The sequence below is a fragment of the Seriola dumerili genome, unplaced genomic scaffold (assembly GCF_002260705.1).
Source record: "Seriola dumerili isolate Sdu_G_001 unplaced genomic scaffold, Sdu_1.0 BDQW01000258.1, whole genome shotgun sequence".
Taxonomy (NCBI): Eukaryota; Metazoa; Chordata; class Actinopteri; order Carangiformes; family Carangidae; genus Seriola; species Seriola dumerili.
In genome coordinates this window covers 2,514,727-2,542,229 of record NW_019174513.1, presented here as the reverse complement: position 1 = coordinate 2,542,229, position 27,503 = coordinate 2,514,727, and the positions used below count along the sequence as shown (strand labels likewise).

At 43.0% G+C, this 27,503-nt stretch overlaps 2 protein-coding genes across 4 annotated transcripts in view; one reads left to right on the top strand and one right to left on the bottom strand.

Annotated features, from left to right (window-relative positions):
• The window catches only part of LOC111230064 (nectin-2-like), a 76,259-nt gene extending 62,250 nt beyond the window's left edge, over positions 1 to 14,009 (bottom strand). For all 3 annotated transcript variants that reach the window (XM_022756629.1, XM_022756630.1, XM_022756628.1), the window contains exon 1: positions 13,607 to 14,009. In XM_022756629.1, the coding sequence (XP_022612350.1) occupies positions 13,607 to 13,694 (88 nt within the window). In that variant the 5' untranslated portion in view covers positions 13,695 to 14,009. The remainder of the gene's footprint in view (positions 1 to 13,606) is intronic.
• Positions 14,010 to 16,718: 2,709 nt separating this feature from the next.
• LOC111230066 lies at positions 16,719 to 26,796 on the top strand. The gene is made up of 11 exons (XM_022756631.1): positions 16,719 to 16,838; positions 17,651 to 17,980; positions 18,166 to 18,432; positions 18,748 to 18,783; positions 19,136 to 19,465; positions 21,589 to 21,843; positions 24,812 to 24,934; positions 25,138 to 25,211; positions 25,496 to 25,522; positions 25,899 to 25,945; positions 26,262 to 26,796. The coding sequence occupies exons 1-11, from the start codon at positions 16,766 to 16,768 to the stop codon at positions 26,281 to 26,283; spliced, it is 1,584 nt and encodes a 527-aa protein (XP_022612352.1). The 5' UTR covers positions 16,719 to 16,765; the 3' UTR covers positions 26,284 to 26,796.
• The last annotated feature ends 707 nt before the right edge of the window (positions 26,797 to 27,503 follow it).

Here is a 27,503-nt window from a genome sequence, read left to right as displayed (position 1 = left end):
CTCCTCTTATCTCTCCCTCCTCCACTGTCACCCCCGCTGCCTAAAAGAACAATCTACCGACGCAGCATGCCCTTCCAAAATATTTACTCACTCAGTATTGGCTGAATACAAAGGCCATTCTCTTACTCTCTCTTGATGTCTAACATTCAAACAAACCTTGCACCCACACGCACATGCTGGCTGCACCTGCTCTGGATCACACTTTCCTCTCTCGGCGCTTTGCACGCCCGCACACATTTGTTTACTGTGGGGATTCCTCCCTTCCTGAATCTTCCATCTGCTTGGTGCCTTTCATTGGTCTCGAAGTTGCTGAAGAAAAACAAGTATAGCAGCAACAGTAGTCACCCCTCCTTGCCCGGGGCAGGGAGTGTGTATGTGCTTCTCACATCCTCGTGCACACCCCTCTGATTCAATACCCCTGACACTGTCTTAACACCTTTCCCTTTGCAGCTCGTGCCCTTCTCTCCTCCTTTGCCTCTCTGTTCCTCTCTCTCGCTCCTATCTCAATCTGTCACCTTACATTCTCCCCTTGGCCCTCCTTAATCTTCTTCCTCATTGCATCTTTTATACTAACCAATTTTCGAAGCAGCTTTTCTAACTAATCCAACACTTTCTGTTTTTAGCGAGCAGACCCAAATATAAGTTCATTAACAGTCAAGTTCTGAAATCACTTGCAAAGCTCTGGCTTTTTCCTGGCTCCTCATTCATTAGCATATGTTTGAAAATCAAGTCTAAATGAAATGATCACAGATGATGAACTACAAACAAAGACCCAGTATTACTCCTATGATGTGGCTGCATGTCATGCTTGTGTTTAATGTGTTGCACTCGTGATTTTCTTTTTTTTTAACTAAGCGCTCAAAATAGATGCAAATGAATGGAGAGTCGGAAAAAGCCCAGGCGCCAAGAGTAATGACACCTCCCCAGGGTGCCTACTGTTTTCGGGTGATTGTTCAAGAACTCCTGTGGGGGTGGGCATGCTAATAAGTAATAATGTTCTTTCAAAGTGAAATGTTACATTGAGTCTTCTGTCTTGTAGCTCTACAGTAGCTTTGACTACTTTCCAGCCTTCCCATCCTCCTCTCTGATAAGGGATGTGCTTCCATGGGCTGCACCTGTGTCTCATTACCGCCACTGATGGTTCAGTAACAGGCTTCTCTCTCCTCTTGCCATTGCTCTCTCACTCTTTTCCTCCCCTTAGCTACTGCCAACATACATTTACCTCTAACAGCATGGCCTGCACTCGCCTCTTCCTCTTGCTCATCACACTGCATGCCATTCACATGATGTCTGCAGCCCCCTTTTCTAGTGTCTCTCCTGCCATTACAGACTCAGTGTAAATTGGGTTTGTCAACTGTTAGGTGACCTAATGATTTTGTGCTAGACTTACCAAGGCCTCCAATTTATCAGGAAGTCTTCCGAGCAGCCTTTCACTTGAACAGTACAGCTGCACTATTTAGCACATATGTTCCTCATCAATATTAGGTTGGGTAACCCCAGTATCTGCAATAATACAACTCCCGTATTTTCATTATGAAAACAATACAAATTTTAAGGCTGCAATTAACGATTATTTTCATAATTACTCAATTTGACAATTACTCTCTCGATCAATTCATTCGTTGTTCAGTCTACAAAACTGTCAAAAAATTTGGAAAATGCCCATCATAATTTACTAAAGCGGAAACAGCTGTCCTCAGATTTCTTGTTGTGTAGTACCAACAGTCCGAAACCCAAAGACATTCAATTTACTATCACATAAGACACAGAAAAGCAACAAATCATCACAAATGAGAAGCTGGAGCTGGGAAATGTTCGGCTCTTTTGCTTGAAATCAACTGATCATTTCAGCTTCAGACAGTTCTTACACATGCCATATATACTGATATGGCACAGGTATCGCACAGCTTAGTGCGTGGCTGGTGTCGTTACCTCCCTTATGTGGCTACGGCAAAAATACACAGAGAAATAACATGTATGATGCGACTATGTTTGACAGAAGCATATAGTGTTTAACGGCTCTGACTGAGAAGTGAAAAATGCAGAAGCAAAGTCAAACAGGACTTAAGTTAAAGTTCACCTCTTTTAACAATATATCACCTGAACCAGAGCACTGCTGTAATATTTCAATCTGTATGTTCTGTAACATCTCAGGCTACAGACTCACTGTGCTGACCTGCACTTGTTTTGATATATATCATCGTAGGCAGCTGCACTGCTGGACTCCAACTCCACTCTCTTCCCTGTAACTATTAACTCATACACGATCATAGTACAACCAGGAAAATGCATTTCAAACTCAAATGTTCTCTGTTTCAGATATTTTACATTTTGTGCAGCGTCTGTCACAGAAAGTCCAATATCTCCATTTTCATAATTTCATTCATTTGCCATCAGCAGTTCTTAACACGATGAAAAAGTCTCCAAAATTACATTTAAATCAACGGATTACATACGATACAACGGATTAACATACATCAGACAGTAATAATAAGTGATGTATATCATGTATATTTAGCTGAAATCCTATCAGTGTGTCACAGTGAAATCATTTTAGGTTTCAGACTTCCATCAAAATCCCACCCAATATTGAATTATGCATTAAATATGTATTCGGACCGGCCTAACTATCAAACCATGGCCAGTATCTGATTCTTTCAAGGCCAATTAACCCCGGTGTCAGCATTAAATGACCAAGTAAAAACTCAAGTGCATTCATTATACTTGACAAATGAATCCAATACCAATGGAGATTATACGAGTTAAAACCAACTACTGGGGAAAGAAAAAGACAGTCCGGCATTAGCCTTGATGGCTTCTGAGATAACTTACTCAGAGTGTGATGGCTTCCCAAGATGAGCAGAGGGGATTGAGTGGCTATAAGCATTAGAAGATCATGGACAGACTCCCTCCTACACTGTGCATATTAATTCCTCTAATGCATCTAAGCTCAGCTTGTCACATGTTGACACTGCTTAATTATGTCATCTACAAGGGAGGAGCTTTTTTTAAAAAGGGCAGACATGCGGTGTGGCAGAGTGTCTCTATTGACTGAGAGGTTTTTAGCTTGTTAGGAACCTCTAAGACTTAATTATGAAAATAATGTTAGATCTATGAATACCAAAAGGAGAGCAGTGGTGAGAAGTATGAGCGCTCCAGGGTGAGTATTTTAATGTTGCCAGCAGGTCTTTGACAGAAGGACCTTTTTACAATAACGAACCAGCCAATTCTTTAAGTAGTATCCTGACTGACAGCAGCGTCCATCAAACGCCCAGATCCCCCTCAACCATGGCCTCTCGCCATCCATCACTCTATCCCGACAGCCCTACCGCCATCTCTCTCTGTGTAAATAAACAACAGAAAGAAGAGGAGGAGCAAAGAGCAAGGGGGGAGGAGGGAGAGGAAATCAAAGTAGGCCACTCAAACCTGAGACAAGCAGCCCAAGTCAAGTTCAGAGAGGAAAAAGCACAGGGTGAGGGGTGGGGGAGAAAGGGGAAGACAGCCTGAGAGCAAACTCACAATGGGCTGAGGTGATGAGGAGGGGGGTGGGTGGGGGGTGGAGGGGGTCAGATGGGAGAAAGAGAGTCATCTGGAAAGAATGAGGAGGAGAGATAAATTGGAAGAGAGGCAGGGAACTGACTGGCACAGGGACGTCAGCCAAATGAGCGGACACACGAGAGGGAGTCATGTAAGAGACTACAGAGGAGAAGGAGAGAGAGGGAAAAACATCTATGGAGTACATCAATAATCTATGCCAGATAAAGCAATTCTGTGTCAAAAGTAAAGAAGGAAATGGAGAGGGAGACAGTGGAGGAAAAGGAGAGAGAAGAAGGGGTAAACAAATGAACAAGAGAAAGTTAGAAGGTGGGGCCTGAGGGACTTCTATTTAAAACCAGAACAATTGAGAGCACTTGTGTTAGTTTACACAAGCAGAGGAACCACATCTTCTTCCTCACCCCCCCCCCACAAAATCTTCCTGAGGCTGTGTCTATTTAAATGTGTGTTTAAACAGCGAGTGCTACTGCTCTAATCAAGGCTGGCATCACAGCACATTCCCTCTCTCCTTCTCCCTCTCTACCTTTCCCCCCCAGCATGCTGCCGTCTTCTGTCGCTCAGACCCAGCACACGCACACACACTCACACTCATGCGTGCACCCTGCATGACTGTGCCGTGGCAGAGATAAATTCATGAATCACTGGTGCACGAATCGGCCGCCAGCTTGTTGCGAGAAAAGAGGAAAGTGGGAGGGAAAAGGAAAAAAGGACAGAAGTAAGTGGTTAAAGTGTTTCTTTTAAAAGCTTTTAAAAAAGAAGGAGGATTCAGGCTCCCAGCAACCTGAGGGAGCGTGCACACACACCCAGAGGGCCTCAGTGACAAGCACTAGTCAGCAGAGAAGATACTGTCTTGCTCTTTCTGTCTCTTTCCCTCTCCTCTCTCATCCCCGCCCCTCCCCCCTCCCCTCCCCTCCCGCTTCTTCCTAAAGAGGCCAAGATAGAAAGCCAAAACAGCAAGCAGCCAAGTAACAAGCAAGAGTATGATACATGCACAGCATAAACGTGTGTATCGCACAGGAACTGGCAAATATCTGAGTTTCTGCACATAAACGCTCTTTGAGAGGTGTATCACGGCCTTGTGTACCAAGAAAACCTGTTAGAAAGGCAGCACAGTGGTCCATCCACACAACGAAAAAAAAAAGCCTCTCCATCAGCTTCCATTTCAAGAGAAACTACCCAATCATCTCTTGTTATAGAGCCATTTTCCCCTCTCGGGCCTCTACTCAAAGACAGGTCTGTCCATTGATACAGGTGTGGTGCAGAGGGAGCAAAGGAAAAGGGGGGGTTGGGGGAGGACAATAGATGGCCTTTTCAATGGTCTCCCTCAACTCACCTGGATTAGGGGGAAGGGAGGGGGATGATTCTGAGGGAAGGAAGGAAGGAGGTGGGTCTCTAAGCTTGGGCTGAGAACAATAGTGTCTCTGTTTTCAGTAACACCAAGTTTATCATTCTGTCTAGCAGCAGCCAGCTGACTGCCTGGACTCAAAACAACATCTCAAGGTTGCCGTTGTCGAATGCCAAATTCTTCTTGTGCTAATATTCATTAAATATGAAAATGCATTACGACAGAGTTCACCCAGACTTTAAACCCAAAATGACTCATGTGCTTTCTCTGAAAACGTGGAACAGACACTGTACTTCAGTAAATGTAATCATAACACAAAGCTAAATACAAAAACATGGGGTACATGTTACAGTTATTTTCATTATCAATTGATTTGCCAGTTATTTTTCTCAATTAACTCTTTTGTCATTGTTTAGAAAAAGTGAGAAAATGTTGAAAAAAAAGGCCAAAGACTAACCTAACCCGAAGATATTCTATTCATCATTATGTAAAACAGACAAAATCAAAACATGATCACATTTAAGTAGCTGTTTGGCATTTCTGTTTGAAAAGTAACTCAAACCATTACTCCATTATCAAAAAAGCTGCTGCTTCAATTTCTGCCAATTGACTCACTGATTAAACCAATAATTATCATATATGAAGGTTAAAGTATAAAAATACTGCTGTAAAATGTTGATGACATTTACAGGCTCTTTCAGTCTGCATTGTAGGGGACTACTATTAAATATGTGGTATCATTTTTAACAACAACGCTCATCTCAATTATGTGATTAAGAAGAAAGACGGATCAGAAACAAATGTAGATTTATAGTCATGAATATATTTATCTATATACCGTAAACATAATATACTATTATCTCAGACACAGTCTCACCAAAAAGTGAAGAGTAAGCTTCTGGAAGCTAGTTTTCAGTTATGGCTACAGTATTGGATTGTATTAAACTCTACACTGGGAATTAACTCTTCAAATGTAATCCCATTTCAACTTCAGTGCGAGATTCTTGTTAGATGAGTCAAGCTGTATTACCGGCCTAGTCACTGCCTGCGGGGGAGATGAGCGTGTGACAGCATCTAACAGCAGGGGAGTGGACATTGTCAGCCTGATCCCAGCACTGCACGACAGGTTAGCTCTGCTGAAATGAAATAAAATCCTGCATCTGTTTCCATTTCCCCACCGTCTTACCTCCCTCCCTTACCTCAGCTCACTCGCTCGCTTGACTTTGTTCTGTCACTTCCCCTTTCCTGTCCTCTGTACAGTAATCAAGTGATTCAACCATCAAATCAGCCCAGCATCCCTGAGAACTGTGTGCATGTGTCTGAGGCATATATTTGAGCTCTGCACGTGCGTTTTGTGTTTGCATGTGTGGGAGGTGGCGGTGATGTGTGTCGTTCTGCAGCCTGGGTGAGAAATAATTGGGGGAGGGGTTGGGGTGGGGTGAAACACTGTAAAAGTGTCATAGCAACTTAACCTTCAAAAAAATGCCCACCAGGGTGGAGTGGGAGGTGTTCTTGGCCATTAGAAAAGAAAGAGGGAGAGAAGGACAAGTGTACGAGAGAGAGAGAGAGAGAGAGAGAGAGAGAGAGAGAGAGAATGATTGATGTGTAGAAGAAAAAACAGAAGAACTCGTTAGGGGAGGTAGGAAGGTACAGATGCCTGTAATACAAATGTCTGTGGGGAGAGAAGGGGCTGTTAAGGAGGGCGAAAGACAGAGACAGCAAATGAGAGTAGGAGAGGAGAAGTAGCTAAGGCAGTTTGGACGGGCTTAAAGAGGAACTCCAGGTCTGACATAGGTGGAAGAGACATCTGGGGAATTGGACGGTGGGACAGGGAGAAGAAGAAAGCTGAGGGGATAGAAGAGAGGGTGGGAGATTAAGGGGAAAGAGAGAGTAAGAGGATAGAGGAAAGCAACAGACATTCCAATTACAGAAGCAGAAACGAGGAATTGATGACTAAGAACAGAGAGAAGGGAAACAAAGAACAGGATGAGAGGAGGAAAAGAGATACAGTAAGGGACAGCAGTTTACTGAACAGATGGATCAATTATGCGGACCAAATTACAGAGAAGAGGAAGTTGGAGCATTAGGAAAAGGACGTAAACAGAGAACGTCGAGGGGGGGGAATGAATTAAGTGGAAGTGGAAGTAAAAGCACAAATGTGACAGGGCAGAGGGGAGCGAGTGGCCGATTAGAGAGCAGGCAATCAGTTCAGCAGACGAACGAGACAAATTGCTCCAACGAAGGAAGACCGGCTTTCCCTGAGGAGCCACACCAAACCAACTCTGGCACACCCTGTTGACAAAACACTGGGCTGATAACTGAATAAACCTGCTGCCTCTATTTGACCTTAATGTGCTGTTTGCTTCAGGAGAGGATTTATATGCTCCTGCCATTTCAAGGCTCTGGGGACTAATGACGACAGCGCTGCTTGTTTATCAGCATAACATGGCAGCACATTTTAAAAACCAACAAGTGAAACAATAGATAGCGCCGATATCAGCGGCAAGATAGAGTTGTAGGATCATAACAACATCACTTGTGAAACACAAGAGCACTCTCTGCATGCCTACATGAAAAAAAGACCTGTTGTGCACTATCTCAGCGATGGCAAATTCTGTTTTCTTATCTCATATTTCTGAGATGATATCTGTGTAGAAATACTACATTTTCTCTGTATAACAGTATGTAACTTTACCATGCTCGTCACATAAATCTCCTGGGACCAAGGGGAAAGCTTGGCTGAAATGAAAGCTGTTGGTGTGAGGAAGGTTTTTGAGGAGCATGACTCCAGAGTCCTGTCAGGACCCTGTCACAGCAAATTCAATTTCCTCCTGTAGCCTGCCTGTCCACTGCCTCTGATAAGTGTGAATTTGACATGACCTTGTCAAAGTCAGATGTGACGAAGATGCAGCGCGTCTACGTAACCAAAAGGCTGTAATGTTGCAAGGAACAGATGTTGATAAAAGAAACAAAAACGCGCGAGGAGGAAAAAGAGCGTCTAGTAACGGCGAAACCGGCTCGATGTTTCACAAAACAGGCGGCTGAGAGGACACAGGGAGGGATTAGCAGAGGAGGAGGGGACAGAGCAATGTTTCATGGTGCTGTCATGCCGGCAGAGCGAGCCCTAAATGTTTTCAATATCACATAAGGGCACTGCATCATTCACCATTCAATACCAGATCAATAACGCAAACCACCTTCCACCTCGCAAACTACATTTAGACACATTAAGGTGACTGCTAATGAGCAGCTGGGTGCTTGTGTGTGTGTGTGTGTGTGTGTGCGCGCATGTGTGTGCATGTGTGTGTGTGTGTGTATATATGTAGGGACACGCAGAGGAGGACAGTCAAGGGCCTCAGTGCTTAGTTGCACAAAGATCTGCTGAGTGCACGATGGGGAGGATTTCAGAAATAAAAGAATGTGACAAAGACAGAAGAAAGAGGAGAAAGATGACAGAGGTCAGGTAACCATAATAAAAAGAGAAAGGTTAGTGCAAGCAGTCTTTTACTGTCCACAATGGAAGGCTCTTTGGCTGTTAAATATGTGTCTCCTGCTTCAAGAGAGGGAGAAGAAGAGGAGAGGGAGGTGCGACTAAATTACAAATGAGCTGATAATTCTTGGCCTCCCTGGTTGACTCCCTCACAGTCTTTCGAAACATCCTCCTTCATCCCCTCTGCCAAGATGCTGCGGTGTGGAATTTGAAAATCTCGACATCCTCGACCCCCCCACTCACCCCCTCTGCTCTTCTTTCGCTGCTCCTCCTCAGTGATTTTACTGCAGCGGGGGTCGCAGAGACACCCATCTCCCAAGTCTAGTTAATTAAGGGGATTTTTATTTTAAAGACTTTGGCTGCCTTTCAATTGGATCTTCAATTGGAATTACAGCTCATTCTCCACATCGGTTGAGCTGGAATGGGTCTGACCTGCATCTCCCTAAATTCCATCTGGGGTTTGTTAGACATAGGGAAATGCAGATTTGGCAAAAGGTATCTTGACTAATGGTGTGGAAATGTGTGTGTGACTGAAAAATAAAGTAAGCCACATGCCTTTTAGCATTTTTATACGAGATAAGCTGCTGGCATGCAGCTCCAGCAAATAGTACAGTCTTAAAACACTCCATTATCTCAAAACATGTGGGTGGTTAGACAACGTTATGGCATGGTCTCTTGCAGTGAACTCATAACAGTGTGAGAGCTAATGCACACAGATTTGATGTAGATAACAGTTTAACCCAACACCTCTGCCAAGAATATCATCGACCCCAGCGCTGTTGTGTTTTTGGAAACCCCTCAGCTCCCCAATTCATATTAATTACATTTGGCATTCCTTCTAAGAGGAGGATTTCAGCTCATTTTCCTTTGGATCAGATGGGATCGGCTCCAACAGTCTGGTAACCCTGGGAGCTAAACACAAACATCCCTGTGGGGGGCTCTCAGTGTGGCCTCAACACGGGCCGCCATCTACCCAGCATGCACATGTAGGCGGAGGGCAGTAGGGGAGACTTCCGACATGGAGATGGATCCATCACAGAGCCACTGGCTTTGGTTCTCTTATAAACAGGAAAGCCACTATCATTACTTACAAGTTGCAGGAGAGGCACCCTGAAAGAGAGTCAGTTAAATGAGCAGGGAGTGATTAAAAAAAAAAAGGGTGTGCTCAGATCTGATGTCTGTGGAAGATAACAGGGTTGCTGATGAGGATGATACACACCACTTCGTGAAGGAAACAGCAACGCACACATGCACTGTCATCCAGCGACGTGACGGCTCCTCCCTATTATTGGAATGTCATCTGACTTCCGGCGCAGCCTCAGGTCACTTCCCTGATTCATCACCAGTTTTATGTGTGTGTGGGTGTGTGTACTCAGTTCTGTTTGTGGTACAATACCGCAGCCTAAAATGCAACGCAAGATGCAGTGACTCGTGCTCATCGACCTCCTCTTTTCAGTTTCCTCTGCCCCGTCTAATAATGTTTGCCAAGTCAACAATAAACTTGATGGATCCTTTGTGTTTCTGGTCATTGGTAATGAAAAGCCTACAGAGCAAAGTCACTTCACTGAAACTCATTTATCAAAATATCTGTGTATCCAAAACCCTGTATGATGTCGAGAACCAACATTATTTTAATCAATATAGCTTCCATATAAAAAGGTTTTCAAAAATGAAAAGTGTCTCCTTCTGAAATGTTTTCAATACATTTATTAAAAAGCTTTCCATCCATTGCTACTTTATTGTTGGATAAGAGGTACTTCATTTCTAGGCGGCCATTAACCACTGCCACTGAGCTGAAATCACTTTTTTCAATTGCCAACCTGGTGAAATAACAAGCAATAATAGAAAGCTGTCTAAATTATTAGGCTCATTTGGTGAAATGCCAAATATTTGCTTCAGTCATTCTATAACTTAGTTATTCAGAATTAATGGGGCAACACTTGCCATGCAGTTTCCATGTACACACACACACACACACACACACACACACACACAGACACACACACAGACACACACACACACACACACACACACGTTTAGTATCACTCTCACATCTCCGTTAAGCCATAAATTCAAGCACACTTTTATGTTTGAATCAACAAATTCTTAATGGTGATTATAACGGGAAGGAGGAGGTTATTGATGTGTCAATTAAACACGAAGGCCCCTTAGTAAGTGTGTGTAAGTAAGTACTGGTGCATATCAAACACAGAACGAGACTTTCTTACACACATAGACACACATACCTGACCTTTTCAAAATCCTACTGACATTTACAGGGCCGGTGCAAAGGGGCGAGGACAGCTCATTTACATAATGATAGGACCTAACCGCGACAGCCATTAACACAAAACCAAACCCAGACCGAAGCCCCTCGCTCCACAGGGACTAATGAGATACTAAGGACTTACTTTTTCCTTCTTTCATTAGGGTAGGAAAAAAAAATTCCTCTCATGATCCATCAGTTATATTCTTCTTAATAGACAAAGTGTAATACTCTTTCTCTGTTGTAATGATGAATGGTCCTGGGCTTGGCAGAACTACCCTGTTCTCACAGGATATCTCCAGTGGAGGGAAACAGTGAGAGCTAATACTTTGGATGTGTGTGTGTGTGTGTGTGTGCGTATGAGATGGCAGAAGTGCTGGACATTTTCCAGTATTTCACAGGTTATTACAACATGATCCGGATGCAAAAAACACCATTTCAGCAGGACACACACAGCTGTGAATGACAAGAAATCCTCCAGCCATGGGTACAGACCATGGTGAGTTCACATGTGGTTTATTTTCCTGTCTGTCTGCGTGTTGTTCCTGTCATAAGCAGCATGGCCTTGAGTCCAAACAGAGGCAGGGAGACTGGGAGGGAGGGAGGGAGGCCATTTGAATAAGCCAGTGACTACCATCACCCAAATAAAAGCACTGGACAGACACTGAATGAAAGATAGCTGAAAATAAAAAGAGAACAAGGCCCCTGTATGTACTCGACGGCAGAGGTGGGGGAGGGAGCGAGGGTTGGCGGGAGAGAGGGAGGTTTCAAGTGGCGGCTGGGAATGAGGGGAGGTGGGGCGTCGCCTGTCTTAATCAGTTGCTGCCCATGTAGTTTTCCAGCCAATCCCCAAACTCAGCCACAACCCCACGTAATGCAGCAGGCTGCCGGAAAGCCACCTGTTTCCTCCAGCCTGACAAGGACCATCGAGAGTAGCTTTGCATCTGAAGTAGCTTCGCTGGATGTTTTCAGGTATACAAAGAAAAACATTGGTTTATTTGTGAGCAGCAAAGGAAGCAGCCCTCCTCCCCCGGCCCTGACCCTGCATGCCCACCAGTTTCTCAGGCAGCCAGCCAGCCAGTCACCCCCCACACGCACACGGCTTACTCAGCCATAAAAACAATGCTGCCATAGCCTCATAGCCTCATACCCCCCCTCCCAAACTCCCCCTCACATAAGCCCACCCTTCTTCCAATAAAAATATCTCCATGGTAATGGGCCAAGCCTTCCTAACCCACATCCATGGTCTCTCACAACCTTGACTTAGGGAGTGGGGGGTTGGTATTATAGTGTAATTTCAGAGCTTAAACTACACCCCCACCTGCCATCTTCTATTAAGATATACACAGAAACCGACCTTGATTAAAAACCCATCAAAATTGATATTGACTTTTTTTTTTACATTAAAGCAAGGATATATTAAACTTAAAACTTTGCAGAGCATTAAATCACTTCTCTCACTCAGATTTGGGGTGGAAGGTGGTGTCAAAGCTTGAATGGAAATGTGAAACTAAAAATGCAAAGTAGACAAGAGAAAAGTTTCATTCCTGCAGCAGTTGCAGCTTAAGTTGCATAGCTTAACTATTACCCAAAAGGAGGCCAGAGGTTCAGTTTGAAAAAAAAAAAAAAAGACTTAAATGAAAGAAAACTAAAAGCAGTGTTTTTGCTTGTACTGGTTAAGCCTTGCGTTTTCCTCACTCATAAATATGTAAAACCTTTTGTTTTGTTTTCCCCCCACTTTTCTCCCTCCCCTAAGAGCACTTCATGTTCTGTAAAATGAAATTGGACAAAAAAGGTCCACTGTATGAATAAGTCAAAAGAGTGACTGTGCTTATGAGTGGTGATTAAAACAACACCACAAATTGACTACATTACCGTACACTACTGAGAATATATATACTGTAGCTGTGCCGGGGCATTACATGAAGTCCTACATTCTTGCCCCAATTACAGCACAAAACAAATAGCTGGTCTTGCACGGGAGCAGCAGAGAAAACGTTGAACTGGTTTCACGCCACACACATTCATATGTTAATAGGTCAACTGCATGCCAGGGATGTTTTTCTGTCATTTCTGGGCCTGCTCACTGTGGCCGGAATACCTGTAGGCAACCTGATCGCAACTGGACTGGAAAACACTTGAATAATTAACCTGTTTGAACCGGTTGCCAGGGAGGCAGGAGTGGCCTGTTAGCTTGTTTAACGTAACAAGCTACAGATTTTACAGTGCAGGCCTACATGGGAGTGGTTCACTGAGGGAAAACTTAGAAAATATAACAGCCAGCACAGGTTAAAACGATTTTTCTTTCGCGTTTCTTCCCAGTTTCAGTTGTTTCAGCTCAGTTCTCTGTGTGTACATTAAGAGCTGTGTCCAGGCCCATTTTTCTCTGCTGAACTGTAACTAATACAAGATGATGTGCGGACAGAGGGAAGAAAGGGAGCAGGGGGGGACGTTGAGGAGGAGAAGGGTGGCTTTAGGGGACAGAGGAGCAAGGACTGACTGGAATAGTGACTCAGTTTAAAGAGACGAGAAAACCACTATGAAGGCCGGTGACAAGCACCTGCGGAAAACACCTTGCTCCACAGAGCCACACCTTAGCAAAACTAAACATGGCGTGTGAGTCAGACCGAAACTCAGGTCAAAGAGCGATACAGCTGGTCCGAGAGAATGCGGAAGACAGAAAGAGGTAGTAGATGAAACCAACTCATTTCACGTGAGTGTGAATAAAACTTCAGAAATTTTAAGGGTTATAATTTCAAAAAAACTCGCCAGTACAGCGACCGAGGGAACCACCTGCCGGATTTTCTGCTCCCGTCACCGCCCAGACAGGTGGCAGGCAAATTTAAATTTGTGTCAGCATTAATTAATAAAGCCCTGAGAAGAAATTAAAGGCAAATGTGCTTCTGGCAATGAGCTGAAATTAGTTTTTGAATAAGTCATAATTTCTTACCTTGTTCTGTAAGTATCGACGCGACCAAGCAGAGCAGTCCGATCATTTTTGTGCAGTCATGCCAATTTCGGGCGTCATGTCTCGCCATGGTTGATTACGGTCCTCTTTATGGAACCAGGCGTTCAGTCTCTCCGATATCAATGATAAGATCGAAACAGCAGCTTCAGATGCGGGTCAGTTTCTGTGTAAAAATCTCACTCATACAAGGCAGAAAAAAACTTGTTTGGCTACAGGACAAAGCAGGGGTCCGGCAGGGGCTCTTGTTTCAAGTGTCCCTCACTGCGCCTTTAAGACGGAGTCTTGCTAAAATGAATGAAAATCCTTGTGAATTCGTCCTGGCAGCGCACAGGTGAATATTCCCCCCCAGCTGGTGCTCTCTGTGTGTGATGAAGTGTTGCTGCGCTTCCTCTCTTGCTCTCTCTCTCTCTCTCTCTCTCTGCTCCGACAACTAGTTCCTGTGAGTCTGAGCGCGCGGCGGTCCGACTGTGTGTGACTGACTGGGTGATGTCATCAGGCTGAGAGGCGTCACAGCACTGCTTTTCCCAAAAAAACAATTAGTACCAGCTACAGCAGGAGGAGCCTCTGAGAACAACTTGTTGAAAGCGTTTTGCTTTAAGTAAGACAAGCTTGCACCTATCATCTAAAGAGCGCAGCAGGTTTCACTGTGACGGAAGATTTCTGTCATAAATAGAAAACACAAATGATTCAAAAGCATGATTCATGTCCAGGAAAATACCTGAATAACCTGGTTATATTTTCATCAACTGAGAAGTATGATCTCCGTGTAATCAGCAGCCAATATTACCTGCAAATTATCTTGATGAATTTGCTGCCATGGCTAAAATTAAACAAACAGTAATCTTGTAGCTCAATATCATCTAGAGAAAATCGGAATTCAACCCAAAAAATAACCCAACAACATAAAGTTACGACAAAATGTATCCAAGTCCAAACAGTTTTGATGTAGTGAGGAGGTACGTGGAACTAGATGATTCTTACGCCCTCTGCTGTTTGTATCTGCACACAGAATTGAGATTAGCTCATATAAACTCCACCACAGCAGATGCCCGAATCAATAAACATTCATTAATGAACGGCAAAACAAATCCAGTGGCAGTCAGCAAAATCAAATCAAGAGGAAACAGCTCCTCATGTATCTATTTGCAGATTCCAGCAGACTCTCTGTTGATGAGAATTTTTTTTTCTTTGCACAGAATAACTTCCAATTCATTTTGCCCTATTTTCCTCTGAAGCTGGGTGCATACTAGCATGGCAAAGGCATTATCTGGTTTAGGTCTAATCCCTATACCCAAGTGTTTTACAGCCAATGTAATTACATCTCCGTAAGTCCCACAGTTTAAACTGTGCTGCTCGATTCCTTCCGTTCTGTTCCATTTCCAAATTCTCTTGCAGTGTCACCCCCTTATTTTTAGATTGTATTTCTGAGGTGCCAATTCTGAAGTCACCAATAATGATCAGAGGTCAAACAATGTTCTGCACACCAGAAAAAAATAAATTAACAATTGAAATGTCTTCAGTGAGACAGCAGGAATTTCATTGTCTTTCCACTCTGTGCCCACTGTGAATCCAGAGAATATGAAAGCATCTGCCGTGCAAACAAAGCAGCTGTGGGTTTTTAAATGCCATGAGTACTTTGCATTGCAGTATTTTAATTTGAAGCCATCTTGAGGCCCTGTAGCTGAATGTATGAGTCTGAGAAAGTGTGCAGGGACCACCCATATAAACCCAGCTAAACTGCTAAAGCGTACGCATTCAGGTAGAAATGTGGAGCTTTAAAGGAAGTGGCCCCCAAATAGAGGATTTCATTCCTTTCCTTTCGCATACTCACATCCATTTTTCATGACCATACTAAATCGACCTTCACATCTTCCACTTTCCAGCTACCACCCATTTTACTTATACAGTACCTCACCTCTTTTCTTTCTCACCATCTCACACCCCTTACACCTTCCCTTCATTTACACTTCACTTTCCTCCCTTTCCTCATTTCTCTATCCCTCCCTCCCTCTCTGCCTCTTCCCGTGTCATTCGATTTTCTTTGTCCACTCGTCCTTCACTCCTTACTGCTATTCATCCCGTCCTCCATCCTCGTGCTCTCCGGGGGTCTGTGGCAGCGATAATGAAGCACATAGTTAACAGATATTAGCTCATTGGCAGTGGATTCATTAGACAGAGCCAAGGCTTATGGTGATTATTTACCCATAGAGGAGGGGCCACAGGATCAGCACCACGCTCTGTGTCACCAGCCACAGGCTTCTTTGAAGTCACACTGTTTCTTTCCCCTGCAACACTCTCTCACACTTCTCCTCTCTTCCCCGTGTTTTCGCATTCTGTCTGAGCACCTCTCCCTCCACATTTCTCCATCTTGCTGCTCTCCGTTTTCTTCTCTCCTTCCTTGTCATTAGACACCCACAATACATATCTGCTTGCTCTCCCCCTCTCTCTCTCTCTCTCTCTCTCTCTCTCTCTCTCTCTCTCTCTCTCTCTCTCTCTTTTGCTGTCTCTCTTCACCGCCCCCATTCACCCAATGGTAATTATGGAAAAATCTGTAATAGTGCTCAGAGGAGCTGATAATACCTTTAGCTTAATTAAAGACATTTATGGGATGTAAAGACAAGTAGCCTAGGGGTTACTGTGCACCCACACTAACCCAAACTCTTTATTTCTCGCTTTTTCATCTCCCTCAATCCCTGGCTTTCTGCTGTTCTTATCGTTTTCTCTATTTCACACACACATTGTGATACACACACGAGTACATGCTCAATCCTTTTGTCAGAATGAATGTTAGGGTCAGAAGTTCTGTAACTAATTGCCCAGAAGTTAAGCTGTAAAACATCGTAGGTTAAATTTATGGTTTGAGGCTTAATGCCAGTACATGTAGTTTATCAGTCTCATACACACACACATGACAACAAAACAGGCAGTCTCTTCCTGCTGATTATCCTGGTGTTGGTCGTGCCACATCCTGTTGGGCTGGAAGATGTGCAGTGAACTTGTTAACATGTCAGTCAGGGACACCAATAATATTGCAGGAAAGCGAGCGATACTTGGTGTTCTGGAGCATACTTAGAAAGGTCACAGTGTTGGAGAGACAGCTGGTGCAGTGACAGTGTTTTGCCTCTTTGATTTAAACGTGTGATGGAGTCTGCGTTTCTCACCTTTATTCTTCTGTCTTTATTTGCAGTATATTCCTCTCACATTGGCGTCACAGGTATGAAATGCTTTCTGTGATTTTAAGAAACATATTTTTACTCCAACTTCCTGGTAAGGTGGGGGCCAACATTTCCCAGATGTGAATGTTGCTTTTAGACTACAAAAAAAAACCCAATGATGAGTCATCCATGAATAGAGTTCCTCTTTATCAAAAAGTTCAGTTACGTTGCATCAAGTTAAGGAGAAGGTTTGTTTTTCTCTCGGTTTTAACACGTCCTCCTTCCCATACTGGCTGCACAGAGATCCCTTTCCTGAAGAAATTTCAAAGATAAAATCCACAGTTCTTCTGTGTAAAAATGCATTTAAAGCTAATATGTAGTCTATGTTATATAATTCGCAAATAAAGTTACAGCCTTTTTCCCTCTTTTTGTCTCCATTAAGTGAAACTCACCAAGGAAATGCTGTCCAGAGAAAGAAAGAAGGAATTTGGCACAAAAAAGACTTGACTATAAATTGACTCAGAATGCTCAAGCCACATATTAGCTTCAGCTGAACTCTGGAAGACATTTTTTGCATATAAATAGGGCTGTGGATTTTGTCTCACATCATTTACACTGAAATTCCTTAAAGAAAGGGATCTGTTTGTGGCCAGTGCAACCAGGAAGCACAGTTACAATGACGGGAAGTCTTTCAATATAGATGCGAGTATTGTTTTAAGATTTGAAAGCATGAAACTATACTTAACCCATAACTGTTGGACAGGATAGAAAGAACACATCACCACTATTATTTATTTTTAAGGTATTCTTAAAGACTAGCCTGATTGAATTACTATTTATAATTCTTAACTTTTTGTCCTCTCTCCCTCAGAATGGAATGATGTTGTGGTGGCTAGAGAGGGCATGCCCACCACTTTGGTGTGTACTGATAGTACAGTAAGGAATGCTGTGACCATTAACTGGAAGGTAAAGTCACATGGTGCACATGAATGGAAACTGGTTCTCTCAGCTAACGCAAGGATGAATTTATCCGGTAATGCCTCGAAAGAGTCCATGCGACTGAAAGACTCTAACTTTCAAGACTCCGGGGTTTTCTCTCTGGTTCTTTCTCCCAAAATGGAGGACAGTGGCCTGTACATATGCATAATACAGCAAGAAAAGATACAGAAGCAGAGAATTATCCTCTTAGCCACCCTTAAAGGTAGGAAAAGCAGGTTATATGTGAGATTTGTACTAATTATCCTCTATCTTGGTAATCAATTAATCTTTTGAGTCATTTTTTCTCCAATGTGAGAATTTGCTGCTTTTCTCCATTTCATATCTTGGTATTAAAAGATTGAAGTACTTCTTTGACCACTGATTTCCCTTGTCCTCCCTCATCTCCAGTCGTCATCATCCCTGCGCCAACCATTCCTAAGCACAGCACCCTGCAGCTGATTGCCAGAGTTAACCCTGACTTTGCCGTCACCAAAATCACCTGGGTGTCGCCCAATGGCATTTTTATGAAGAGCGAGACAGTGCCAAAGACCGGCACAGTGGCTAAACTGCCACGGGTCACTAACAGCGCGGCCTATATCTGTATGGTTCACCCTTTGGGTAACAGCAGCGGCAGCAGCAGTATTTCCGCCTTCAGTGTCAACGTGAATGTTGATGGTGAGACTGACATGAAGAAGACAGACGTAGAAACGCTGAAGAATAGAACACATTGGTTGTTACTTTTGTTGATGGTGTGAATGGGCATCAGTGCAAGAAACTCCAGCAACAGCATTATTTATTGAAGCGTCCTGTAGCCACAGTTCTTCAAAGTATTTACTTTCATAGACCAGTTTCAAGATTCAAAAGTCTACTGTAGATCTGCACTAAAATTCAGCCAGTCCTCCTGTGAATATTATAGTTGATACATTTATGTATTATTCATTATTTGCTCTTTGCTTTTTTCAAATTTTTTTGCTTCCCTTCTCTCTGCAGCTGACAAAGAGGCCTCATTCACCAATATAACAGACGGTGAGTGACTTTGTAACACAAGGAGTCTCAAAGTCCTTCGTCAGCAGCTTGCTAATCAGCCAGAGCAGAATGCAAGACCAAGTGAAGAAGTGACTCTCAGCATATAAGGACGTAATCCCCATTGTTGTAGGAATTTTTCCCCTATCTCCATTTCCCCCACTCGATTATTATTCTGTTTACGCTCTGTTTTCACCTCACTTTTCATTCACCCTCTTTTTATTCTGAATTCCCTGTCATTATCTCTTCTTGCACTGTTGTGTCTTTATATCAGTCTCTGCGTGCTGTCTTCCTCACTTATGCTCTGTTTTATCTGTTCCATCATTTTAGTTTATCTTCCCTCTTCCCTCCTCAGCTGTGATCCATACCGCCACACAGGCTCAGACGTCCTTCAACCTGACCTGTCCTGGGGTCCGTGGGGACTATGTCCGGCTGCACTGGCAACCCCCAGATGCCAAGAAAAAGAACATGAAGATTGTGTATAAGTATGATCGCTGGAGGAGTTCCACCATATTGACTGATCAAAGCAAGAGACTCACGCTTGCTGGCCCACCCTACAACGCAGAGGCTGGGAACTTCTCCTTTCTACTCATCCCTGGAATCAAAGATGGCGGCCTCTACGTGTGTGAAGTGTTCCTCAATGACAACGCCTTCAGCCAGAAGACCCTGCTCAGCGTGATGAAAGGTAGAGATCAGGGTTAGGAGGAGGAGACAGAAAGGGAGTAGGAGGTGGATAGGAATAAAACAAGGGGCAATGATGGATTTATGAGACAAGTGGTGTCAGTTGTATCATAACCTTGTGTGTTGGTGTCATATAACGTGTGGATGTGGATGCTGTTATACAAAGTACCTGTGAGAAGGGTGAATACACAGATGGATGAAAAATTAAAGGAAAAAGTTGTCATACACACACACACACACACACACACACACACACACACACACACACACACACACACAGCCTCAGGCAGACACACACACATACACATCATTTCATACTCAAATCATCATCAAATCATTCAATTACCCCTCATGACCTTGTTAGAGGCAGCTACATATGTTCTGTTTTTAAACCCATTTATGCTGCTTTTTCCTATAATTTGTCATTTGTCTGTGGTATATTTGAAGTAATACTTTGATATTTAGGAACATATGCTTATTCACTGCAAGAGCCAGGAAGTGATTAGCGTAGCTAAAAGATTGGAAGCAGGGGAAAAAGCTAACCTTGCGTTCTAAAATGTTCAAAAACATACACACAGCAGCACCTGTAAATCTCTTTAATCCGTGCACAGACGCCTTGTGGTGATAGGGGGAGTTGTGTTTGAACGCTGCTCTTCTCTGCAGCAACTTTAATGCTTGTTTGCCAAGAAATAGTTACAGCACATAACTTCCCTTAAAACCACAACTTAATATTACATTACATTTATGTTGATTACTAATGATTATAATAAAACAAATGAAATTAGTAAGTAATAATTAGTAAGCTTTTATATTTTATATTTTAGAGAAAGCCAGACAGACTGTTTCACTCTCATGCTTATGTTGTAATGCTAAGCTAAGCTAATTGCAAACTGGCTCTAGTGCTCAGACATGAGAGTGGTATTGATTTCTCATCTTGCTCTTTGCAAGAAAACGGGAAAAAAGAGCGAATTTCCAAGGTGTCGTACTGTTCCTTTAAACTGTTTGGCAAAATGAATAGCGAGACTTCTCTGTAACCAGAGGACCCAGGTTTCTAGAGGCATTTTGGCAAATATTTGTCCTGCTGATGTGTCCTCGAGCAAGACGCGGAAGTCTTACCAGCTGCCAGTGCAATGTTCTCACAGATCATCCACTATGACTTATGCAGGATAAATGAGAATTTCCTACAGCTATTGGTAAAATGTCACATTATTAAATGAATACATTTACAATATTGCACATGAAAAGGAACATTTGCTCGATATATATAAAAAAAAATGAGCAAAGCACCTGTTGATTTTTATGAGTGAGCCTTGGGGAGGTTTCACCCTTTGCAGAAAACATGCAGAATACATTTGCACCCACACACACACACACACACACACACACACACACACACACACACACACACACACAAAACCCAACACACGTATACACATACAATGCCCTGTCATGGCGGCCTTGGAAGGCTTTACTAATCACAGTCCCACTGGCATCCATCACAGCTGCCCAGACGTAACCAGACGATCTGTCACTGTCACTGTCACTGTCACCCTGCTTCACACATCTGCATCCCTCACACACACACACACACACACACGCATACACATCCACCCACACACCAGTCATGTGATGCATATATTTTTACCCCACCTCATTATAAGTATCATTATGTATGATTATACCTGCTGCCCTCCCACCAAGGCTGTAGGTGGCCCACACTGATCACACTAATCAAGGCTGAAATGTGTGCGTTTTTATGTGCGTGCGTGTGTGAGTCTGCGGAGCTTGATTACACCCAGATGGATTCTCATTTCAGTTTGATGAGACACTAAGCATCAGTCACAGTCAACCAATGCATTAGCAGCAAATCACTTTAATGAATATATATTATTTTGACCCCTCTCTGAATTGTTCTTTGTTTTTCATAGCACTTTCCCTTTACCCCATTACTCTCCATCTGTCCTTGGCCTTTTCTATATTCACACACTACCCTTTAACTCACTTTCTCATCCTGTCTCACCCATTCCTCTTTCCTCTTGTCTTTTTCACACTCACCCTTCCTTCATTTCTTCACCTTTAACATTTTCCCTCTCCCCTCCCCCTGTCTACTCTACATCGCATCCACAGTTAAAACCAAGCGTTCACCCTCTAAGCTGGAGTTGGGTTGCCAATACTCGGAGCAGTCCCACATCCAAAGTGCCAAGTGGAAACACCAGAATAAGAGTCGCCAGCTGCACATGACAAGCAACGGTCCTGGCACCATCACCACCAGTGTACCCTTACCCATCACCCCTGACACAGCTGGGAACTACACCTGCACCCTGAAGCTGAAAACTGGGCAGACCATCTGGGCGACGCAAGCTGTCACACTGCCCCCTAAAGGTGGGAGGGATGGCATGGTATCACACAGAGTTGTCTGCTTTCTGATTTTCTTCATCAACAGTATATTATATTACTAGCATAGGAGTCCTGGCAGACTTCCTGTCAACTCAGTGGAGATAATGAACCCTGAATGCGGATGATTCTCGATGATATGTGCTCTGTGAAGCATTCTTCAGTGCGTTCGAGCCAACTGCAGGTCAATTTATCTGCTAGAGAGCCCATGGTTTACAGAGGAGAAAGCTCCTGACAGACACCAAATGTTATGCTTCCTTATTGTAATTAGAGAAGTCACAGGTCAAGACTTCCAAGTTGTGATTTGCAGATCATATCAAGTGGAATAACTCGGTCTATTTATATGCCCATTTTTTCATGAAAATCCACCACAGATCTAATACTCTGCTTAGCTTCTTCCTCTATAAAATATAAAACATAAACGTTATTGTTTTTCTCATCACACTCACCCAGCTGATATGTGAATATAAGTAGACAGGACCTTAGGACATCTCTCCACATGAAAACTAAATTATTCAGGCTTATTGTATTGGTGGCTGTGGGGGAGCACAGGAGGATGTGACAGTTGAATGGATCCCTTAGCGGAGATTAGTTCGCTCCCCGTACCCCAACGCATCACTGCAGGGCTCAGAGCTCATCATGATGCACGCTGATGGTATGGCTATAAGAGTGATGGGCTCAGAGGAGAGAGAAAGAGGGCGATAAAGAGAGAGAGGGGCAAAGAGGCAGCAAGATTTCATCTGATAGGAAAGGTTTGGATTAGGAAAAAAAAAAATCTATAATGAGCGACTAGTGTTGCATTTGTCCAGTGTGTCATTGGGATTTTAGAGTGAGCAGGGTGATAGGTTCAAGTAATGTGAGTGTTAGGTGGCCCACATTTACACTGTTGGAAAGTGACAGGTTGCGCAAACACGACGATAGTGCAACATAGTCCAAAAAATCTTTGGGTTAATAATGAAGAGTTTGACAATAAGGAGTGACAGTTATGGGTTTATAAATAGTGTATTTGTTAGGCAAGGAGGCATCCAGAGACACAGAGACAGTGGGCTTTTTGCACAGGGTAGCTTTAAGAGACGATTGAAACAACTTCTCTTAGTTCACTGGAAATAACCAAATAAGTGAGACAATAAGCCACATATATCATTTTGGGATATATAATGTGCCGTAAGCTAAATCAAAAAAAAAAAATAGTAGAGTAGTAGAAGTTAAAAACAACACTGCATAATAGAATTCCTTTCATTGGTGGCACAGTTCAGAGAATGCAAAATTGAAGCAAGCGTTGTGTTCTGCAGCACACAAATACTTCAAATGTCAGGGATTTTCTGCAATCATTCGCTATCCTGAGTCGGCCCATCATTTGCAAAGCATTTTAGCAGTTCTTTGGTCTGCCTCTTATCATCCACCCTCCTCCACAGTCACAGTGATACAAATCACCCCCTACCTCATTTAAGATGAAATAGATGAGGTGGGGAGGAAGTGCCAAAAGACAGACGGAAAAGGTGAGGCCGACGAAGATGAGAGAAAGGTGGAGAGAGAGAGAGAAACAGATGAGATGTGGTGGTGAGAAACTGGGGGCATTTATGCCTCCCTTCACTGCACTCAATTACCATAATTCATGCGTTAAAGCTGGCATGGAGAACAGTGCAGGTCAATCTTGGGGTCAACACTCACCGCAATATTCCATTAGCAACCTCTACACATACTCCCCAATCAATTATACCTCACACAGTGCATAATGATTGATTATTTTGAAACCTGCTAAAAGCTGTGACACCAGGGCTAAGGTGAAATCCAAGGGCCAGTGCTTTTACAAACAAAAATTTTAAGGAAAGTTGATGAGATGTGTGAGTGGACGTTACTTCTGCCAGGTTTCTGTCCATCAGATAACCTCAAATGCCACAAGAACACACTGCATGAATTCTTTAGAAATGATGATAACTGCAATAAAAAGTCTGTTTTGATAGTTCTGTACTTTTTTTGTTTGTTGGGCTCCTCTTTTGTAATCCAAAGCTGTCTGACAGATGCAATAGCTTTGTGCTCCATGAGCAGTGAGCAGGCAGCAACAGAACGCTTGTTCAGGTACACTAAATTACAGCAGTCTCTGTGGAAACAAGCACCTCCCTTCTGTTTCCCATGTCACCCTGTGGCTGTGTTTTGCGAGACTGATGTCATCCTCATTATGCAAACAAACCTGACGAGTCTGATCACAAGCGTGTGCTCTTTCCACAAAATTTGACTAGTACTACAGTGAGCTAATGGTTTGCTTATGTAATGTTGTTGTTCAGAGCTGCATTGACCGAGGTTTGGCTGAAAGACTGCTATTTACATTTTTTTCAGTTTCCCTAGAGGCAGTTAGTTGCTTAGATTAGATGTCAAGTGGGTTTGCAAGGAAAAGTCTCTCCTGACTCTACGTACAGTACTAACATATTCATGTAATGGAACAGAGAATAATTGCAATATGCAAAAACTTGGATCAAACTACTTTATGTAACATTTGCTGTGTCTTTGTGTAATGGCCTGACAGAGTCTGGTCTCTTTGATACCACTGCTTTCCTTCCTCTCATCCACGCTTCAAATTGACAGCGTTTACTGTCCAGACCGAGGGTCTGTCAGATCGATGTCTACTGAGCTGTCATACAGACTATTCACTCTGTCTGACAAAGCCTGGATTTCATCGCCTTCTTCCAACCTGTGACTGACAGCAGCATGATGCAAATGCGTGTAACATGTTGAGAAAATCTTAACCGCGACATGTCTTAAGATATAGCTTGAAGTAGTTCATGTAAAGAAAAGCTTGCCCCCTCTTGACATGAACAAAAGAGCAAACTGAAGAACAAACAGCAATAACTTCTGTGGACAGCCTCCATGTCATTCAAGCACACACACCCATAGCCCTGTGAGTTTTACATTAGCACTGTTCGTAGAAACATTCATGCTTTTTTTTTTCCTTTTGTAGAGATTGTCGGTGTCCCCACCCCCCCCATGCTCCCTTCTCTCTCTGCTTTATTACTCCTGGTGCCCCTGGTTGCTGCGGCTGTTGGTGTGTTGCTATGGAGACAGAAACACATTTCTGATCGCGGTGAGTCTTCTGGCGTTTTCTTTTTTTTTTGACAGCTTTCCGTGCTCCGTCCATCTTCGACCCCTGTCGGCTGCCACTGAGTGATGTGGGCCGTGACATCCTCTGGGGTTGTTGTAATGAATCTGCCCCCCACCTCCTCCCTCCCTGTGCAGTTGAGTGTGTGTGTGAGACTGTATTAGTAACTATCTCTCTGTACTCTGTAGGTATTGAGCAGTCTCTGTCTGTCCACTCGGGTGAAACAGAGAACATCTATGAGAATCCAGAAGATATCAGACAGGTGATGAATTCAGACATTTTCTATGTCTCAATATCCTCTGTTGAATTTCCTTTCCCATTTAGCCCTCATTCTCTCCTCTCTTACACCTCCACTCTGGTATTTAGCACTCTTTGTCTTCTCTTTTTGTTTCTCTTCCCCTCCCCTGTTCTGTCTTGTCTGTATTTTACACTTCTTAATTTTTGCATTTCTTCCTCTGTTTCTGTTCTTCCTCTGAATTCCAATATCTCTCCTTCTGTCACTCGTTCATTAAACCTGTTTTCTATGCTCTCCTCCCTTCCCAACAGGCTCCTCCCCAGGGCTCAGTCTACATGGTGAGTTATTGTGCAGTCCCCTGCTCATAAACACACTGACACATACACACACAGAGGCGTGGTGCATGTGTACAAGCATCCACCAATGCATACAGACTCTTCTCTATTCAATTGCACCCTCCCTAAGCTGTCAGCAGATACGTCTTCCCTTCACACGTGCAGTCTTCACACTTGCATTCTGTCAGCCCTCCCTCAGATAAACCCATTGCCTATCATCTGTCACCTTTACATTAGTGGTATTAACAAATCAATCTCAATACACAATAAAGGGACATAAATCTGGCCTCAGTACCATGCATCTCTCTCTTTATCCTCCTCTTCACTGTCCCACTCTTTCCCTGCCTGCTTCTCTTCCCCCTTTTCATATTTGTACCAGGATTTGAAGCCAAGAGGAGAGGATGATGTCTATACGGAACTGGAGCAGTAAGCAAAAAGCCTTGCGTCACCTGTGTGTGCCTTTGTATGTCGAAGCATATGTGTGTGTGTTTATATGTGTGTGTGTTTGCACTGTCACTCATCTGCCCCACACATTCTTCTCACACTCACCAATCACGCTGGCCTGAACATCACTCTGACACTGTGGCATAATATCACGCCATGCGCCGACAGGCAGGGCTCCTTTGCCCATGTGTTGTTGTTGCGTGGGTTGTCTGTGTTTGTGTTTGTGTTTAAGGAAGAATAAAAGAGACTGGAGGACGGGAGATTTTTGTGCGAGTTTGTCTTTGTGCTCTGTTTTCAGATACGAGCTGTGTCAGAGCTGATCACCTACCCACATCTCATCCTCATACAGCTGTCACATCCGCTCAGTTCCCATCTGCAGCAGAGGGGCTTTATAAACAAAAGTAACAACTGAATGTCAGAGTTGGGACTTAAAGAAAAACTTCAGTGCTTCAGGGAAATGCTATTCAATTGTTTAAATGTTTGGTTTTTTTTGTATTCTAAGCTACTGCTCTTTATAAGTTCTCTGATACTGATTTGCTTTAATGTTGTGTTTTGAGGCTGCGCACGGAGAAGAAGGGGAAAGATTTTCTCACAAGGCTCTAAAACTTGTTCCAAATGTGTGAACATTAATATTGTCTCATTCACTGGTTTCATGGACACTGTTTTACTTACTTGTTAAACATTTGGTACTGTAACAAGTGTCTTATTGTCTGGTATTTGTGTTTAAGCAGTGGTGGAAGAAATATTCAGAGCCTTTATTTAAGCACAAGTGGTAATACCACAGAAAAAAAAGGTTTTTCAAAGTTCTACTTAAGTAAAAGTACATGTAAACACAATGTATCTGATAATCAAAAGTAAAAGTATTCATTATGCCAGTGGTTCTCAAAGTGGGGTCTGAGGACCCCTAAGCAAAATGATTTGTTTTCACTATAATTCCATTCATAAGTAACACAATGACAAACTATATTACTTTTTTGGTCAGGGGTTTCAAACACTTTCTGTAATAAAACATCTAAAATCCAAAAATCTTATCAGATGGGAGACCCTGGGACAAAATCTTAATAAATGGGGGTCCATAATCTAAATTTGTGTCAGTCAAGGGGTCCTTGATGTGAAAAAGTTTAAGAACCACTGCAATATGCAAAAGTAATTACTTATTTGATGGTGTTTTATTTCATATATATCTGACTGAGTCTTGCAAGCCTCGTCAATTTGTTTTGAAAAATGGTTTAGAAAGGAATTTCTGAAGTTTGAAAGAGCTAAGTTAGATTGCAACACTAAAATGACTGAAAAATGAATTTTAGAAAATACTTCAAACAAGGTAATTGGCAATGAAAACAGTCTGGGATATTCTTACAGCACTAGATTTTTTTTCTCCACTTTTTTTTCAAAATCAAGGACACAGTTAAGGTCTAAAATTGCTCATCAAGTGAATTTTGTGCACTGAACAATGTGTCATATTTGACAAACCGTTCATATAATTTGAATGTAAAAATCTCAATAGCCTAGGTAAAATAACAAGTGCTTAAGGGTTCACAAA

Excerpts from the sequence above, each read along its gene's own strand:
- LOC111230066 (XM_022756631.1), top strand. The coding sequence starts at position 16,766 with ATGGAGTCTGCGTTTCTCACCTTTATTCTTCTGTCTTTATTTGCAGTA. Across the intron at positions 24,935-25,137 it reads GAAACACATTTCTGATCGCG|GTATTGAGCAGTCTCTGTCT; the intron begins GTGAGTCTTCTG and ends TGTACTCTGTAG. Across the intron at positions 25,946-26,261 it reads GTCTATACGGAACTGGAGCA|ATACGAGCTGTGTCAGAGCT; the intron begins GTAAGCAAAAAG and ends CTCTGTTTTCAG.